The 18764-nt window shown below is 44.3% G+C and overlaps 1 protein-coding gene across 4 annotated transcripts in view; it reads left to right on the plus strand.

The window, feature by feature from the left end:
* Nucleotides 1-18764, plus strand: part of EFL1 (elongation factor like GTPase 1) — a 410413-nt gene that overhangs the window by 283067 nt on the left and 108582 nt on the right. For 3 of the 4 annotated variants that reach the window (XM_073653133.1, XM_073653134.1, XM_073653135.1), the window contains one exon: nt 11689-11820. The exons of the other annotated variant lie outside the window; for it this stretch is intronic. In XM_073653133.1, coding sequence (XP_073509234.1) covers nt 11689-11820 — 132 coding nt within the window. The remainder of the gene's footprint in view (nt 1-11688; nt 11821-18764) is intronic. 4 annotated transcript variants of the gene reach the window in all.

Raw genomic sequence — 18764 nt, forward strand, 5'->3', positions numbered from 1 at the left:
TTATTCTAAAAAGTTACTTAAAAGCACAGTTACCCTTTAAGTCATAGTATTCCAGCTGGTACGGTCAACATTTTGTGCCTCTAACACAAGGACATTCTAATGGAAACAAGTGCCACTTCTTCACCGGACAATTGTCTTAATGTAGATGTACTAAGATGTTATGACTAGTGTTGAGCGATACCTTCCGATATCGGGAAATATCGGATTGGATTGGACCGATACCCAAAAAGTATCGGATATCGCCGATTCCGATACCTGAAACCAATGCAAGTCAATGGGACAGAAATATCGGAATGAAAATAAACCCTTTCTTTCCTTGTAGGTTAATTCTACATGAAGGAAAACAACTAAGAATAATGTAGAATGTATTGGGGGAGGTGGGGGAGACAATAAAGGCATAGAGGTTTAGCCCAATCAAATGGAATAGCAGGAATTAATATTTTTTTTAAGACGTTCTGAGTTACGGAAATATTGACTATGTTAAGTATTTTTATATTTTGTCAGATATTTGTTTCACTACTTCCATGCTCTTCACCTTCTTTTTTACTTCTCCCACACTTTCTCCTTCATCATCCTCAGCATCTTTTTCATCCACTTCTTCTTCACCTTCTTCATCTTCTTCTTCTTCACCTTCTTCGTATTATTCTTTTTTTTTCATTCTTCATATTCTACTTCTTCATCTTCTTCATATTCTTCTTCTTCATCATATTCTTATTTGTGACAGGCATTCCTGTAGTTATCTATAAAAGGTTGGACATTACACCTTTCGTTCTGCCCGTCACAAAAGATTTACAACAGGATTTGTCCGCGTTCAGTTTGGCCTGCAGCAGCAGGTCTTTTCCAGGGGTACCACGAGGAGGAACGGACTCACCCCCATACACTGCTTAGTCATCTTCTGCTTATAATTTAGATATTATCTTTTGCTTTGATTTTTAGTCTTATGCTTAATGTTCTTCCGCTTTTTGTTCTGCAGCTTCTTGTATTTCTGCTTCTTGGTTTTCTGTCTCTTGTTCTTCTGTATCTTGGTGCTTGTCTTCTCTTCTTTGTCCTCTTGGTCAACTTCTTCAGGGTCATCTTCTTGGTCTTCTTCGGGGTGGTCTTCAGGGTCGTCGTCTTCGGGGGTCCTCGTCTTCTTCGGGTTGGTCTTCTGGGTCCTCGTCTTTGGGGTCCTCGTCTTCTTCGGGGTGGTCTTCAGGGTCCTCGTCTTCGGGGTGGTCTTCAGGGTCCTCGTCTTCTTCGGGGTGGTCTTCAGGGTCCTCGTCTTCGGGGTGGTCTTCAGGGTCCTCGTCTTCAGGGTCGTCGTCTTCGGGGTCCTCGTCTTCTTAGGGTTGGTCTTCAGGGTCCTCGTCAGGGAGATCCAGAGTGATTACCAAGAACCATTTCAAAAAGCTTGAACTTGGAAATGTAGCAGAAGGTACAAGAAAGCTGAGGAACTACCGAGGACCAGCTGACGGTACTGGAACCCGGATGGGTAGCAGAAGGTACAAGAGCCAATGGAACTGCCGAAGACCAGCTGAAGGTACTGGAACTCGGTTACTAAGCAGGAGGTACCTGTGCCAGAAAGCACTACCAAGGACCAGCAGACGTTGGTGGAACTTGGATACCGAGAAGGAGGCACCTAATCCAAAGGCACTGCCGAGAACCAGCTGACGGTACTGGAACCCGGATGGGTAGAAGAAGGTACCCATGTAAAAAAAAAGTTCAAGGCCGCGAGCCGGCCGCAGTTACCAAAACCCACAGTCCTACAGGGGGTGCTTGTCCTATTGGCACTATGGAACCAGCCTTCATTGGCAGATCCCGCAGCCCACATAGGAGTCACCTAAACTGCAGGCACCATAGAGTCGGCTAACCCGACCGCAACACGACAGGACAACGCATTGAAGGCAAAGTGACGTTGACACTACCCGGAAACAGCTGGCGTGCTGGAACCAGGCTGGGCAGGAGGGAGTACCCGTGCCAAAGTCACTGTCGAGAACCAGCTGACGGTACTGGAACCCGGATGGGTAATAGAAGGTACAAGAGCAAATGGAACTACCGAGGACCAGCTGACGGTACTGGAACCCGGATGGGTAGCAGAAGGTACAAGAGCCAATGGAACTGCTGAAGACCAGCTGACGGTACTGGAACTCGGTTACTAAGCAGGAGGTACCTGTGCCAGAAAGCACTACCAAGAACCAGCAGACGTTGGTGGAACTTGGATACCGAGAAGGAGGCACCTAATCCAAAGGCACTGCCGAGAACCAGCTGACGGTACTGGAACCCGGATGGGTAGTAGAAGGTACAAGAGCAAATGGAACTACCGAGAACCAGCTGGCGGTGCTGGAACCCAGGGTAAATAGTAAAACAGAGTGGAGCCAGAGGTGTAATTGGAGCAAGTTTTAAATCAGTAGTACAGTGGATGTGGACAAAGCAGGAGAATTTGCCGGACACACAGCAGGGGAACAGCTGACGTTACTGAACCCCAATAACACGGCAGCAAGTGTTGACTGTGCAGACGGCAGTTCCGAGCGCCAACTGCCGGTGTTGGAGCTCAGGGATAATACTGAAAACAGAGGAGCCAGAGGTGTATTTGGAGGAGGTTTTAAATCAGTAGTACAGTGGATGTGGACAGAGCAGGAGAAATTGCCGTCCGCACAGCAGGGGAACAGCTGACGTTACTGAACCCCAATAACATGGCAGCAAGTGTTGACTGCTGCAGACGGCACTTCCGAGCGCCAACTGGCGGTGTTGGAGCTCAGGGATAATACTGAAAACAGAGGAGCCAGAGGTGTAATTGGAGCAACTTTAAAATCTGTAGTAGTGAGAATGTGGACAGAGCAGGAGAAATTGCCGTCCGCACAGCAGGGGAACAGCTGACGTTACTGAACCCCAATAACACGGCAGCAAGTGTTGACTGTGCAGACGGCACTTCCGAGCGCCAACTGGCGGTGTTGGAGCTCAGGGATAAAACTGAAAACAGAGGAGCCAGAGGTGTAATTGGAGCAACTTTAAAATCTGTAGTAGTGAGAATGTGGACAGAGCAGGAGAAATTGCCGTCCGCACAGCAGGGGAACAGCTGACGTTACTGAACCCCAATAACATGGCAGCAAGTGTTGACTGTGCAGACGGCACTTCCGAGCGCCAACTGGCGGTGTTGGAGCTCAGGGATAATACTGAAAACAGAGGAGCCAGAGGTGTATTTGGTGGAGGTTTTAAATCAGTAGTACAGTGGATGTGGACAGAGCAGGAGAAATTTCCATGCGCACAGCAGGGGAACAGCTGACGTTACTGAACCCCAATAACACGGCAGCAAGTGTTGACTGTGCAGACGGCACTTCCGAGCGCCAACTGGCGGTGTTGGAGCTCAGGGATAATACTGAAAACAGAGGAGCCAGAGGTGTAATTGGAGCAACTTTAAAATCTGTAGTAGTGAGAATGTGGACAGAGCAGGAGAAATTGCCGTCCGCACAGCAGGGGAACAGCTGACGTTACTGAACCCCAATAACACGGCAGCAAGTGTTGACTGTGCAGACGGCACTTCCGAGCGCCAACTGGCGGTGTTGGAGCTCAGGGATTACAGTTCAGGTGGTAGAAACATGAACAGACCTGGATACTGTTGCCAACCAATTATTTATTCTGGAAGAGGACTGGCAAATTCATGAGAGATCCAGGCCTTGTTCATTTTGAGAAAAGTAAGCCGGTCAACGTTATCGGAGGATAGTCGCATGCGACGGTCTGTTAGTACACCACCTGCGGCACTAAAGACGCGTTCCGATAATACACTAGCAGCAGGGCAAGCTAGCACCTCCAATGCATACTGACTAAGCTCTGGCCATGTATCCAGCTTACAGACCCAAAACTTGAAGGGAGAAGAGCCGTCTGGGAGTACACTAAGAGGGCAAGACATGTAGTCTGTCACCATCTGATGGAAACGTTGCCTCCTGCTGACTGGAGCCGTCTGTGATGGTGTACACATTTGTGGCGGCGGGGACACAAAACTTTGCCACATTTCAGCCATACTGGTCTTGCCTTGTGCTGAGGCGCTGCTTCTGCTCCCTCTTTGTGCAGAGCTTCCTCCACTGCCTCGACGCACTGAGCTGCTTTGTAAAGCACTAGCAGCACTTCTCTCGGTTGGAATGGAGAACATGATGGAATGCACCAGTGCGTCTTGGTACTCCCACATTTTACGCTCCCGGTTCAACGGTGTTATGAGGCTTTGTAAGTTGTCCCGGTAGCGAGGATCTAGGAGGGTGGACACCCAATAATCAGCCGTGTTGAGAATGTGGGCGATGCAGCGGTCGTTTCTCAGGCACTGCAGCATGAAATCAACCATGTGCTGCAGACTGCCAACTGGCCAAGAAATGCTGTCCCCTGCTTGAGGCGTGATCTGTGCCTGCTCTGCATCACCCCACCCTCGCTCTAGATACTGACTACTAGAGCATTGTGTACCTCCCTCCTCTGGACAGATGTCTTCCTCATCCATTGACTCCTCCTCACAAAGTGTCCCCTGCCTAGGCCTTTGTGAGGAACCACGTTGCGCAGACTGTAGAGAAGCAGATGGCATTTGTGACTCCTCATCCTCCACCTCTTCCAAAACCTCGTCCCTTAGTGCTTGCAGTGTTTTTTCAAGCAGGCCGATAAGGGGGATAGTCATGCTGACTAGTGCATCATCTGCACTCGCCATCCGCGTGGAATAATCGAAGGCACGCAAAACGTGGCAAATGTCCTTCATAGAGGCCCACTCAGTGGTGGTGAAGTGTGAACGGCGCGCACTGCGACTTGTTTGCGCCTGCTGCAGCTGGTACTCCATTACTGCTGCCTGCTGCTCACACAACCTCTCCAACATGTGTAACGTTGAATTCCACCTGGTGGGTAGGTCACATATGATGCGATGTTCCGGAAGACGTAATCGGCGCTGCAGAGCTGCAATGCGTGATCTTGCATTGCTGGAACGCCGCAAGTGAGCGCACTCTATGCGGACCTTGTGAAGCAGTGCATCAAGATCCGGATAGTCCCTCAAAAAACTCTGCACGACTAAGTTGAGCACATGTGCCAGACATGGGATGTGAGTGAGGTTGCCTAGGCCCAGAGCTGCCACCAGATTTCGGCCATTGTCACACACTACCATGCCTGGCTGGAGATTCGCTGGCACAAACCACACGTCGCTCTGCTGCTTGATGGCATTCCAGAGCTCCTGCGCTGTGTGGCTTCGATTCCCCAAAGAAATTAATTTTAATACGGCCTGTTGACGTTTGGCCACGGCTGTGCTCATATTGGTCACCATAACAGGTAACCGTTCACGGGTCGATGTGGAGGTAGACGGTGACGGCTCCTGCAGCGCTGATTCAGAAGAACTGGAGTATGAGGAGGAGTCAATGTGTACAGACTGGATTCCTGCAATCCTTGGAGTTGGCAGAACACGTACAGCGCCACTCTCAAGATCTGTACCCGGCTCCACAACATTTACCCAATGGGCAGTGAGGGAAAGGTATCGTCCCTGTCCATGCTTACTGGTCCACGCATCGGTGGTCAGGTGGACCTTGCTACTGACGGCGTTTTGTAGCGCATGTTTAATTTTTCCCTCCACATGATGTTGCAGGGCAGGGACGGCTTGCCTGCTGAAATAAAAGCGGCTGGGCACGTTGTATTGTGGGACTGCCAATGCCATAAAGTTACGGAATGTGTCAGTCTCCACCAGCCTGAATGATAGCATTTCAAGGGCCAGTAGTTTAGCAATGCCAGCATTCAGAGCCTGTGCTCGGGGGTGGTTTGCCGAGTATGGGCGCCTTTTCTCCCATGCCTGTGCTAACGATGGCTGTAGACTGGCCTGGGAGTGTGAGGATGACTGGGAAAGTGGTGCTGTGGGTGGAATTACACTGTGTCTCTGTACAACAGTGCCAGAGATTCTTCCATGGCGATTCTGTGAGGAAGCCGAACCAGCTGTGTGTGAGCTGGAGGAAGAGGCTACAACACGAGCTGAAGAGGTGGTAGGTGGCGCTGTAGGTTGGCCTAGGTCTTCAGTGTGTTTTTGTAACTCCACCACGTGCTTGGTCCGCACATGTTTCCACATATTTGTGGTATTGAGGTTGCTGACACTTTTCCCTCTTTTCACCTTCTGATTACACAGCTTGCATTTGACAAAGCAAATGTCATCTGCAACTGTGTTAAAAAAGGACCAGGCACTGCAAGTCTTGGGAGCGCCCGCTTTGGATTTTGGAAGAGCCATGCTCCTAATGGGTGCCGAAGTGGAGGCTACAGGCAACCAAGTCTGCCCCCTCCCTCTCCCTCCTTTTTGGGCTGTTCGGGGAATCTCTTCCTCAGAGCTGCTCCCACCACCTTCCTGTCCCTCACGCCATGATGGGTCAAGGACCTCATCATCTACACCACCCTCTTCAAACAACTGCTTCTCCTGGGTAGTCTCGACAGCACAGTACGCACCAGAAAGTGGCACCTGAGTCTCATCATCAGATGCGTACTGAGGTGTGCTGCTGACCATAGGCACTGGCCCACCCGCATCTTCAGATTCAGAGAGACAAAACGGTTGTGCATCACTGCATACTACCTCTTCTTCAAATTCTCGAATTCTGCTTGGCTGGCCCCCTCTTTCCATGCCAAGAGATTCAGAGAACAGAAGTAGAGATGGCTCCTGTCCAGGGCTCTCTGACTGCCTGGGCAATTTGGCAGGTGGTGAAGAGACAGATGGGTGCTCTTCAGTGCTCAGGACCTGAGAGGATCTGGAACTAATTGAAGTCGATGCGTTAGCTGCCATCCATCAGACAACGGCTTCAATTTGGTCCTCCCGCAGCAGTGGGGTACGGCTAGCTCCTACAAAGCTGCGCATAAAGGACTGTTCCCTGGTAAAACTGGGGGATGCTGAGTCACTGGTGCCAGCAGCAGGCACAGAATCCCCACGTCCTCTCCCTGCAGGCACAGAATCCTCACGTCCTCTCCCTGCAGAAACTCCACGACCACATGCCTTACTCCCTGCCTTCTTCATCTTGGTAGACTGATAAAGATAGGCAGAAAAGTACTAAGGGCTTAGTGTGCTTATTCCTGAACAGCTGCTAACAGGTATAAGAAACACTCATTTTATAAAGTGTGGACTAGACTTTAATATGAGCTAATGTGTCCTACACAACTGTAAAGTGGAGTGTTTGGTGAACTTTATTTAGGTTTTTTTGTCACAAAAAGACACTGAATGTGCCTAAAGATGTAATAACGATAGTATCACAAACTTTTTGTAGCTATTACAATGTAGGAAGGTAACCTACAATGCAATAGATGAGGCTACAAAAAATAGGCTACAAAAAATAGGCTAATACTAATCTGGCTGGGGCTGCAGTGCCCAATGCTGCAGAAAGGCTCCTCTATCTACTCCTATATAGTGTGTTTGGAACCAATTTAGCTGAATACGGATGGAACCACCACACTAATAGGAGAAATCAGGAAAAATTATGAATTGGCAAAAAAGGACAATGTATGAGGCAGTGACACACACTGAGTGCACTACAACCAGACGTGGTTGAAGCACACACTACAGGGTGAGCTGCACTCACACACCAGACCTTGCAGACAGCGGTGAACAGTACAGATGCAGAGCACTGTGCACTAGTGCTGAAAGACCAAAAAAATTTCTCTATCTACTCCTATATAGTGTGTTTGGAACCAATTTAGCTGAATACGGATGGAACCACCACACTAATAGGAGATATCAGGAAAAATTACGAATTGGCAAAAAAGGACAATGTATGAGGCAGTGACACACACTGAGTGCACTACAACCAGACGTGGTTGAAGCACACACTACAGGGTGAGCTGCACTCACACACCAGACCTTGCAGACAGCGGTGAACAGTACAGATGCAGAGCACTGTGCACTAGCGCTGCAAGACCAAAAAAATTTCTCTATCTACTCCTATATAGTGTGTTTGGAACCACCATACTAATAGGAGATATCAGGAAAAATTACGAATTGGCAAAAAGGACAATGTATGAGGCAGTGACACACACTGAGTGCACTACAACCAGACTTGGCTGAAGCACACACTACAGGGTGAGCTGCACTCACACACACAGACCTTGCAGAAAGCGGTGAACAGCACAGAGAACTGTGCACTAGCGCTGCAAGGCACAGCGATTTATAAAGTAGCTTGGGTAAAGCAGAATAGACCAAATAGGTAGCTAAAACTGTCCCTCAGAACAACCGCGTCCTATCCCTAACTGAATTCACAGCAGAGTGAGCTCAAAATGGCGGCGGCGGCTTTTATAGTGCATCATGACATCATTTCAGCAGCCAATCACAGCCATGCCATTAGTTAAGATGCCTACATGCCTAACAGGATGTGCCCACACTTCTTAGGATCCTCATTGGCTGAATAAAATGAAAATGGCTCATTGCATTATGGGAACTTCCGATTCCGGTATACGATATTGCAAAAGTATCGGAATTAAGTATTGGAATTCCGATACCGCGAATATCGGCCGATACCCGATATTTCAGTATCGGAATGCTCAACACTAGTTATGACTTGTTTAAAGCCCCTTTTACATGGGCTGATGAAAAATGTATGGGGACAAATAATGATTAATACAGTCATTCGGCCCCTATACAATTTGCCTTGTTTACATGGGGAGATGTACTGCCAACGACGATTATTTTTTTAAGCCACATTAAAAATGCAATAACTTGGTTTATTGACTGATTGCTCTTTGTAAAAGGCCCTAAAATGAAGGGATGGAGTGACGCTACACCTGCGGCAGCTACATGTATCAAACTCTGCCATGTCTTGCTAGATCTGAAAGGAAACGTTCATTCCCCCCCAAAAAAATATCCAATATTAAATGTTGGAGATAGAAGTGTAGAGTAGCTATGCTCCTCATGGCCATGTTAAGGGGTTTCTGGCTCTTGTGGCGCACATTTATGCAAAAGGTCGTGGTGCTCGATTGTTTTCACTTTTGCATCAACTTCTCAGTAAATTGTCCATTTCTTTTGGCTTTGACACAATGACAGAATAAGAGTTGCTAATTCAATAGTGGCAACCAGTTTGGCTGTGCTTCAGGTCGTCAGATTTTCAAAAATGTCCACCGAAAAAAATAATTATAAATAGTGAGTTGTTGTCAGGTTTACATGTCACTATTATTTTAAACTACTTGATGTTGTTTGATGGATAATGTAATCAATACACAATCCACGCATCATTTTAGTTAAAAATGATGATGTTTTACTCCTTTAAAGTCATCCTCTGAGTTCCTCCCAATTGTCCATCTTGCTGTCCTCTGCTTGAAGTCAATAGTGATCAGCTTCTAGCAGCAGATTCACCAAGACAGATTGCAGGAAGTGAAGGAGGGTCTCTTTCTCTTTGCTCCTGCTTTCGTGTCTGTCAAACTGCATACAGGTATAACAGAATTGCAGAGTTCAGTTCAGGCAAGGCATTGGACAGTGGCATTATGGGAAGTTGGGAAAGAAAGTTCCAGCATCTATAGTGCTGGATGAATGCTGATGATGAGAAATTGGCCATTCAAAAAGTATGAATGGCAAATTACAGAGTGTAAGAATGGGAAAGGTTCCTATACAGATTAGATGTGCAGCAAGCAGTTATAACTTGTTGGGAAAGGGTGGGAGGGGACTGTTGATCTAAGCAAGACCATTTATTTCTACAGGTTCTGTTTGGAAGGACATGAACAAAGTGATTAGCAGAACCTTGGTCCAGTGGCCATGTCAGTAGTCCGTGGCCTCAAGATGTGAGCCCTCCAAAACCGCCTCTTACCTGTAGGCATCCCTTAGGTCTCTTCTGATTAGTAGGCTCAACGCAATGTCATACGCGCATCATGCCGCAATAATGACGTCACGCAGGGCCTACAAATCTGAAGGCAGAGGCTGTTCACAGGCCACCAATTACTGATATGACCACTGGACCAAAGTCGTACGAATTGATTTGCTTATTTCTGGTTTTGATATTATTTTTTGCCATCAAAATAGCAAAAGGGCCTAGAGAAACCTTGACCGACATCATGTGTGCTAATATCATTACCGTGATGCTATAAATGGGGTTTACTAATATCCTGCTTGTGCTGTTAGTATTACCCAGCAGTGTCCAGTGCTTTTCCAGGAATGTGCATCCTTTCCAGTCACTGACACTGTAATCATCTGAGCACTGTGACTCATTGGGCTCTGGAGCAATGTAATCTATGGCTCCTGAGGGAGCGTCCGCTGAGGAACGTAAATAAACAACTGATTTGTCATTGTGTTAGTCACAGCTTAGAGACTTTCTGCTAAATTACAGAGCTAGAATTTACCTGAATATTCCCTTCAGTAAGTCACACTCCAGCAAAATGAATGTCCGCCCAGCAGATGAGACAGCGGCTAGGTCTTTAATAAGCTGCTCTCATCTAACTATGCATATATCATAAATACCTGTCAAACTGAGAGCATTTGGCCTCAGCTTTCACATACAAACTGTATATATTCTATATTATGACATTGATCATTATATTACATTCATATGTTATAACATAGATATATATTTTTTTTTATTTAGATCTGATGAGGCTGGTGTACGTAAATATTGAGTTTGTTTTAATTTTTTTACCTTATAATGCTTCTGTGTATGTGTTGACCAGAGCTGTATGTAACATTCTGCCAGTTCTTATTGGACACTGTTAGTGAGCTTGTTGGTGGACCCACTCCCAAGAGCTTATCTGTGTTTGGTAATTCCCTCTTACTGTACAAATTACCGTAGATGAAAGTTGTTCAAACCTGCTGATCGGGCAATGGAATTTCTGCACCTAATTCCTTGTTTTCACTGGCCGCTGCTTTTTGCAATCACCTTGTCTATTACAGTAGCACTTCATTTTAATACACTTGTTAGAATAGTGCCCTACGTTAGTGTAATTTGGCATCTTCCAGCTTAAAGGATTAATCTCAAGTTGTCTATTGAGCAACTCACAACTCTGCTTTCTCCTTATTCATTGGTTTCTGGTGGTGTGGGCACTCCACATTAAGTAACAGTTTTGCAGAGCTGTAGTGTTAGTAGATCGGTGCTTTCACACAGCGTTTTTGCCCACATTCGTGGGTCACACCAAGGCTTACATCTGGACTCCCCTGCAAAGCGGGTTTTGGGTGTATGCGCCGACTGGGCCATAGACTGCAATGGTGCCGACAGAGTGAACGTATGCTTTGACTTGCATCACTTTAGGGTATATACGTCTACTGGTGGCAGACGCTCAGACATCTAAACTTGCATCTCGTTTTGCATGGCAGTCCAGACGTATTCCCCAACAGGACTTTGCAAGATTTATAACAGCAGCTTGTCAGGAGCTGGAGAAAGGTGAGAAGATAACTGCTATTTAGAAAGCAATGGGCTGGAAAAAGTTGTCTGGTATTTTAGGAGTTAACTCCCTCTCCTAGAATGTAACTACTGTGCACTTTCAGCCAGGGTAGGCACTAGTGGCTGAGCTCTATGGAAGCCAGCTTTACACTATGAAAGATAAAAGCTCTTATTACAGGAGAATGCCTTCAGATACAAATAGCAAATCAACCGCAAAATTGCTTATTTTCATTCTGTTTAACTAGAGCAATTTTATAACTTGAAAATGCCCCTTAAAAGTTTGCTACATCTCTGTGTTTTCCGTTTTCTTTGCGATTGTCCATTCTATTCTGTATATAGTTATTTATTCCTGTTTTATGTTCCGGTGTTTTCTTCTACTCAGGTATAAGTGGCTTGGAAGACTTTATATTGAAGTCCGCTACACTATCCTCAACACCAGCATGTCCACCATTTATTCCACTGAACTTTGAAGCAACCCCAATTGTGCGTGTAGCTGTTGAACCAACACATCCAAGTGAGTATTAGTACAGCGCTCAATAGAAGAGGACACATTGGGGCAAATTTATCAATTCTGTCAAATAGAGATGGACCGGAGTCCTGCGAATTGATTCTTCGAATCAAGTCCTGCGAATTGATTCTTCGAATCAAGTCCTGCGAATTGATTCTTCGAATCAAGTCCTGCGAATTGATTCTTCGAATCAAGTCCTGCGAATTGATTCTTCGAATCAAGTCCTGCGAATTGATTCTTCGAATCAAGTCCTGCGAATTGATTCTTCGAATCAAGTCCTGCGAATTGATTCTTCGAATCAAGTCCTGCGAATTGATTCTTCGAATCAAGTCCTGCGAATTGATTCTTCGAATCAAGTCCTGCGAATTGATTCTTCGAATCAAGTCCTGCGAATTGATTCTTCGAATCAAGTCCTGCGAATTGATTCTTCGAATCAAGTCCTGCGAATTGATTCTTCGAATCAAGTCCTGCGAATTGATTCTTCGAATCAAGTCCTGCGAATTGATTCTTCGAATCAAGTCCTGCGAATTGATTCTTCGAATCAAGTCCTGCGAATTGATTCTTCGAATCAAGTCCTGCGAATTGATTCTTCGAATCAAGTCCTGCGAATTGATTCTTCGAATCAAGTCCTGCGAATTGATTCTCCGAATCAAGTCCTGCGAATTGATTCTCCGAATCAAGTCCTGCGAATTGATTCTCCGAATCAAGTCCTGCGAATTGATTCTCCGAATCAAGTCCTGCGAATTGATTCTCCGAATCAAGTCCTGCGAATTGATTCTCCGAATCAAGTCCTGCGAATTGATTCTCCGAATCAAGTCCTGCGAATTGATTCTCCGAATCAAGTCCTGCGAATTGATTCTCCGAATCAAGTCCTGCGAATTGATTCTCCGAATCAAGTCCTGCGAATTGATTCTCCGAATCAAGTCCTGCGAATTGATTCTCCGAATCAAGTCCTGCGAATTGATTCTCCGAATCAAGTCCTGCGAATTGATTCTCCGAATCAAGTCCTGCGAATTGATTCTCCGAATCAAGTCCTGCGAATTGATTCTCCGAATCAAGTCCTGCGAATTGATTCTCCGAATCAAGTCCTGCGAATTGATTCTCCGAATCAAGTCCTGCGAATTGATCGGTCTGGTCAGTAACAGGGCTGTGGAGTCTGAGTCGTGGAGTCGGTAAAAAATGGACCAACTCCGACTTCGGAAATAAACACACGTGGTCAAAATTGTTGGTACCCCTTTTAATGAAAGAAAAACCCACAATGGTCACAGAAATAACTTGAATCTGACAAAAGTAATAATAAATTAAAAATCTATGAACATGAACAAATGAAAGTCATTGCTTTTCAACCCTGCTTCCACAGAATTCTTTTTAAAATTAACCTCTTGAAATAGGCCTGGACAGAAATGATGGTACCCCTGAAAATAATGTGACAAAAGGGACATGTTAAAACAAGTTGTGTCCACTAATTCGCATCACAGGTGTCTACAATCTTGTAATCAGTCAGTGGGCCTGTATATAGGGCTACAGATACTCACTGTGCTGTTTGGTGACATGGTGTGTACCACACTCAACATGGACCAGAGGAAGCAAAGGAAAGAGAGTTGTCTCAGGAGATTAGAAAGAAAATAGACAAGCATGTTAAAGGTAAAGGTTATAAGACCATCTCCAAGCAGCTTGATGTTCCTGTGACTACAGTTGCACATATTATTCATAAATTTAAGATCCATGGGACTGTAGCCAACCTCCCTGGACGTGGCCGCAGGAGGAAAATTGATGACAAATCAAAGAGACTGATAATACGAATGGTAACAAAAGAGCCCAGGATAACTTCTAAAGAGATTAAAGGTGAACTTTAAACTCAAGGAACATCAGTGTTAGATCGCACCATCCGTCGCTGTTTGATCCAAAGTGGACTTCATGGGAGACAACCAAGGAGAACAAACACCATTGTTGAAAAAAAAAATCATAAAAAATCCAGACTGGAATTTGCCAAACTACATGTTGACAAGCTACAAAGCTTCTGGGAGAATGTCCTTTGGACAGATGAGACAAAAAGGGAAGTTTTTGGCAAGGCACATCAGCTCTATGGTCACAGACGGAAAAATGAAGCATATCAAGAAAAGAACACTGTCCCTACTGTGAAACATGGAGGAGGCTCTGTTATGTTCTGGGGCTGCTTTGCTGCATCTGGCACAGGGTGTTTTGAATCTGTGCAGGGTACAATGAAATCTCAAGATTATAAAGGGATTCTAGAGAGAAATGTGCTGCCCAGTGTCAGAAAGCTTGGTCTCAGTCGCAGGTCATAGGTCTTGCAACAGGATAATGACCCAAAACACACAGCTAAAAACACCCAAGAATGGCTAAGAGGAAAACATTGGACTACTCTGAAGTGGCCTTCTATGAGCCCTGACCTAAATCCTATTGAGCATCTTTGGAAAGAGCTGAAACATGCTGTCTGGAAAGGGCAACCTTCAAACACGAGGAGTCGGCCAAAATACCTGTTGAGAGGTACAGAAGTCTCATTGAAAGTTACAAGAATCGTTTAATTGCAGTGATTGCCTCAAAAGGTTGTTCAACAAATTATTAAGTTAAGAGTACCATCATTTCTGTCCAGGCCTATTTCATGAGTTTAATAATTTTTTTTCAAAATTCTGTGGAAGCAGGGTTGAAAAGCCATGACTGACTTTCATAGAATCATAGAATGGTAGAGTTAGAAGGGACCTCCTGGGTCATCTGGTCCAACCCTCTGCTCAATACTGGATTCACTAAATCATCTCAGACAGATGTCTGTCCAGCCTCTGTTTGAAGACGTCCATTGAAGGAGAACTCGCCACCTCTCGTGGCAGCCTGTTCCACACATTGATCACCCTAACTGTCAAAAAGTTTTTTCTAATATCTAATCTGTGTCTCCTCCCATTCAGTTTCATCCCATTGCTTCTAGTCTTTCTTTGTGCAAATGAGAATAAAGATGATCCTTCTACAATGTGACAGCCCTTGAGATATTTGTAGACAGCTATTAAGTCTCCTCTCAGTCTTCTTACTACTTCTTACTACTTCCTACTACTTCTTACTACTTACTACAGTCTATTTTCATTTGTTCATTTTCATAGATTTTTAATTTCTTACTTTTGTTAGATTATTATTGTTAGTTATTTCTGTGACCATTGTGGGTTTTTCTTTCATTAAACGAGGGGTACCAACAATTTTTACCACATGTGTATAATAAATTGGGTACAGTAGTTCAATGCAGTTTGTGGGGAATATTTTTTCATAAAAATTTGGGAAAGTTATGAAATGTCCTATAAATGTCTGTCCTATTCCTGATCTAAGGGTCTAGACTTTTAGATGAGATGAATCTGTGCTACTGTAAATGTATCACTTAAACATGAGCCATGTATGAGAGAGTCGGTGTCATGGAAATTGAGGAGTCTTGAGTCGGAGGTTTGGCTTACCGACTCCACAGCCCTGGTCAGTAATCAGTGACTGATGGACAGGAGGCCTGCAAATCTCCGCATCTCCCAGCGTTCCCAGCTCAAAGTCATCATTGTGGTGTGATGCACGCACAACCTTGCTTAAGCCTTGATAATGAAAAGAAGAACTGGGAATGCCAGTAGGTAAGGAGAGTCGCAAGCCTCGCAACCAACGGTCACAGATTAGAGGTCTGACCAATGGACTTGAGTCAAAAGAATCGATTCGCTCTTTTGTCTAATTCGTAGACAGTGGGAAACTTAGACTAGACAGTCTCTAATGCCCCAGATTTCTCATTGTGGTTCATGCCGTTTGATTAATATGGTACATGTTTAGAGCTGGCTTACTTTTTGCCAGAAATTTGCAACAAAGATTTGGTGTATTTTTGGCGTACCTGTTAAACGGTAAGCCACAACTTTTCCAATAAGCCATGACCACTTTACAAATAAGGTGCAGAATATTTCTAAAACACAAAATGTATCTGGTTCAAGTCATGAAAGACAGTGTATTGACAACAATAGCATCGGATTCTGGTACATTTAGCTTGAAAAATGGTATTTTCTTTTAGGAAACATAAATAAGAAAATATTGATTTCATGCATGCTTTTATTTTGCCAGCTATAAAATCCTTGCTTTGTGTAACTTGTGTGCTTGCGAAGGAATTTAAGGATATTTTAGGTTATCAAAATTTACATCCTTGGCAGGAACAGGGTTATCTCATATATCCTTGCAGGGTGACATCCATATATCAGACAACACAACTACAGAAACAAATCAAAATGGGGTCCACACACCTTTCATATTAAATCTAGGAACAGGTGACAAATACACTATGTGGCCAATATAGATACATTCACGATGTGTCAGCACACTGCAATTAATGAATACATGAACTCTACTATTGCTATAATTGTTAAAAACATAAGGTACGTTAAGATTTTTTTTAGCAAAAAGTACAAAATCGCCCAACTATGTCACGGTGAACCTGCCATAAGGATGGTCCTCATCACATGTCTCACCTCTTTGCTCCACACCAGGCTTCATCTGAACTGGGGAAGTGAAAGGAAATCAGGTGTAGCTCGTAGCTAAAACCTTGCTGGGAAAGATGAGTGGATAAGGGTGCAGAGCCTGGAGGGGGCCCCCAATATGTTATGTAAAAGTTTCCCAAAATCATATTTAACTAGGGCACATCAACATGCATAAGTAAGAGTGTGCCCATGCAACTCCACAAACATGAAAAAAAACAGAGGAACTAGGAGTTTCTTGTACAAAAATATGACAAAATCTTTATTAAATACACATGTATACATATTAGCAAAAAGACAATATAGATAAAAACAGTGTGCATATGGACCAGTGTCAAGAAAAAAAAACCCTAGGGTAAAGAAACCAATCAGAGGTTGTATGTAATTCTATACAAGGTATGGGCCGGGAAAAGCAGAGTATTTGAGGCTAGTGATGACAGGTTAACCCAGGTAATCTGAATAGGGCAAGTAATAGGAGTAGAAGCACACAGTGTACCACTAAAATGCAAACTCCCGGGGCCACCATCAGCAAATGTATAGGTACCAGAGTACTGGACCAAAAAGCTTAAGACCGCTTACCCTAATTGTAGTATCCCAAGGACCCTCAGACCGGTAGCTAGGGTGGATTGGCGTCTTCCCAACGCGCGTTTTGCGTTGCCTGTGCGTTGCTTTCTCAAGGGAAGACCAGATTTTTTTTATCAAAAGTACAAAATCGCCCAACTATGTCATGGTGAACCTGCCATAAGGATGGTCCTCATCACATGTCTCACCACTTTGCTCCACACCAGGCTTCATCTGAACTGGGGAAGTGAAAGGAAATCAGGTGTAGCTTGTAGCTAAAACCTTGCTGGGAAAGATGAGTGGATAAGGGTGCAGAGCCTGGAGGGGGCCCGCAATATGTATAGCAAAAAAAGAGCTTGCACACCTGTAGTATTGAATTACTGTACTTGGACACAAATATATTGTGTGGCCAATATACAACAGGACAGCTACAGGAGTGATTCAGGCCTCATTTCATAGCTGAGATGCTCAGGTTCCAAAGAGACCAGAATCGATGCTGTAGTCATAATTAAGCCTGAGATATCGGGGGCTAAAGTTAGGTTCTAAGCTTTAAAAGGAGCCCTGAATTGCTCCTATAGCTGCTATCCAGACCTTCATACATCTGATGACCCCCTCCCTGACATCATCCAATGTAAAGTAGGAGAAGAGAATGGCTGCAGTGGTGGAGGTGATAGGCTGCAAGTACACCAGAGAGATGATGGGTGATCTCCTTTCCCTGTGTATTGATTGCTTTTATGTATCTCACCTCTTACAATTAAACAAAAACATAAATAGACGTTTTTTATTCTCAAGTATTTTACTATTGAAAGCAAACAAAATAAATCTGCACATGCTTGACATTGTTGCGTCAATTACGACCTAAATTCTAAAACTGACATAGGGAGAAGGGGAAAGGAAAAGTCAGCTCACCAATTGGTATATGCACCTTGCTTCTAAGGAGCCATCGTACGGAGCCGCCCTGGTCCGGGTGGAAAACCGTGCAGAAAATAGGAAGAAATCTCCAGCGATCAGGAAATAAAATGTCCAAAAATCTTTTTTTGTGAATCGATGCGTTTCGACTGCACCAATCAGATCATGACTAAGACTGATGCAGTCGAAACACGTCAATCTTAATATTGGGCACTTGGTGATTGCTGATTTCCATACTTATGGTTTTATTTGATTTTCACAAATAAAGTTTTTGGGACATTTTATTTCCTGATCGCTGGAGATTTTTTCTTATTTTCTGAACTATAAAACTAGCTTGTCACATAGCTCTCCTAGAGAACGGCTTCAAAATTGCTATTTTACGATCACATTGTCTTGAAAAACTATACCAATTAATAATACAGTTCATCCCACAGAAAATATATATATATATGGCTTTTAGAATGCAGCAACATAAATTTTTCTTTTCATGAGATGTTATTGTGAAAAAGTGCTAAAGTATTAGTAAACTATAGATATTTGGTGTAACTGTGTCCGTAACAACCCAAACTGTGAAATGAACACCCTATTTATCCCACCCAGTAAATATGAAAAATAGAGAAAAAAGCCAAGCCAGAATTGTAGTTTTATGATCATTTCACATGAAAAACAATAGAAAGCTATCAATAGTATCAATTAATACTAACTATTAATACTACAGTTCATCATGCAAAAATAAGCCCCCACATAGCTCTGTTAACAAAAAATAAAGTTACTGCTTTGAATTTTATTGTAAGAAAGTAATAAAATATTAAGTCGATTTATATTTAGTATCTCTGTGTCTGCAGGGATCCAAACTCTTTGGGTGCTTTCATATTGCGTTCTGTGTCCCTGTCAGGGCATATGTCCCAAATTCCCGGCAAAACTGGGTCTGGACGTATGCTCTGACTGGGGCTATTGACTGCAGTGGTGACGGCAGAGCGAATGTGC

Source organism: Phyllobates terribilis, unplaced genomic scaffold (genome assembly GCF_046119375.1).
Source record: "Phyllobates terribilis strain yellow unplaced genomic scaffold, ASM4611937v1 Scaffold_11__3_contigs__length_659146591, whole genome shotgun sequence".
Classification (NCBI taxonomy): Eukaryota; Metazoa; Chordata; class Amphibia; order Anura; family Dendrobatidae; genus Phyllobates; species Phyllobates terribilis.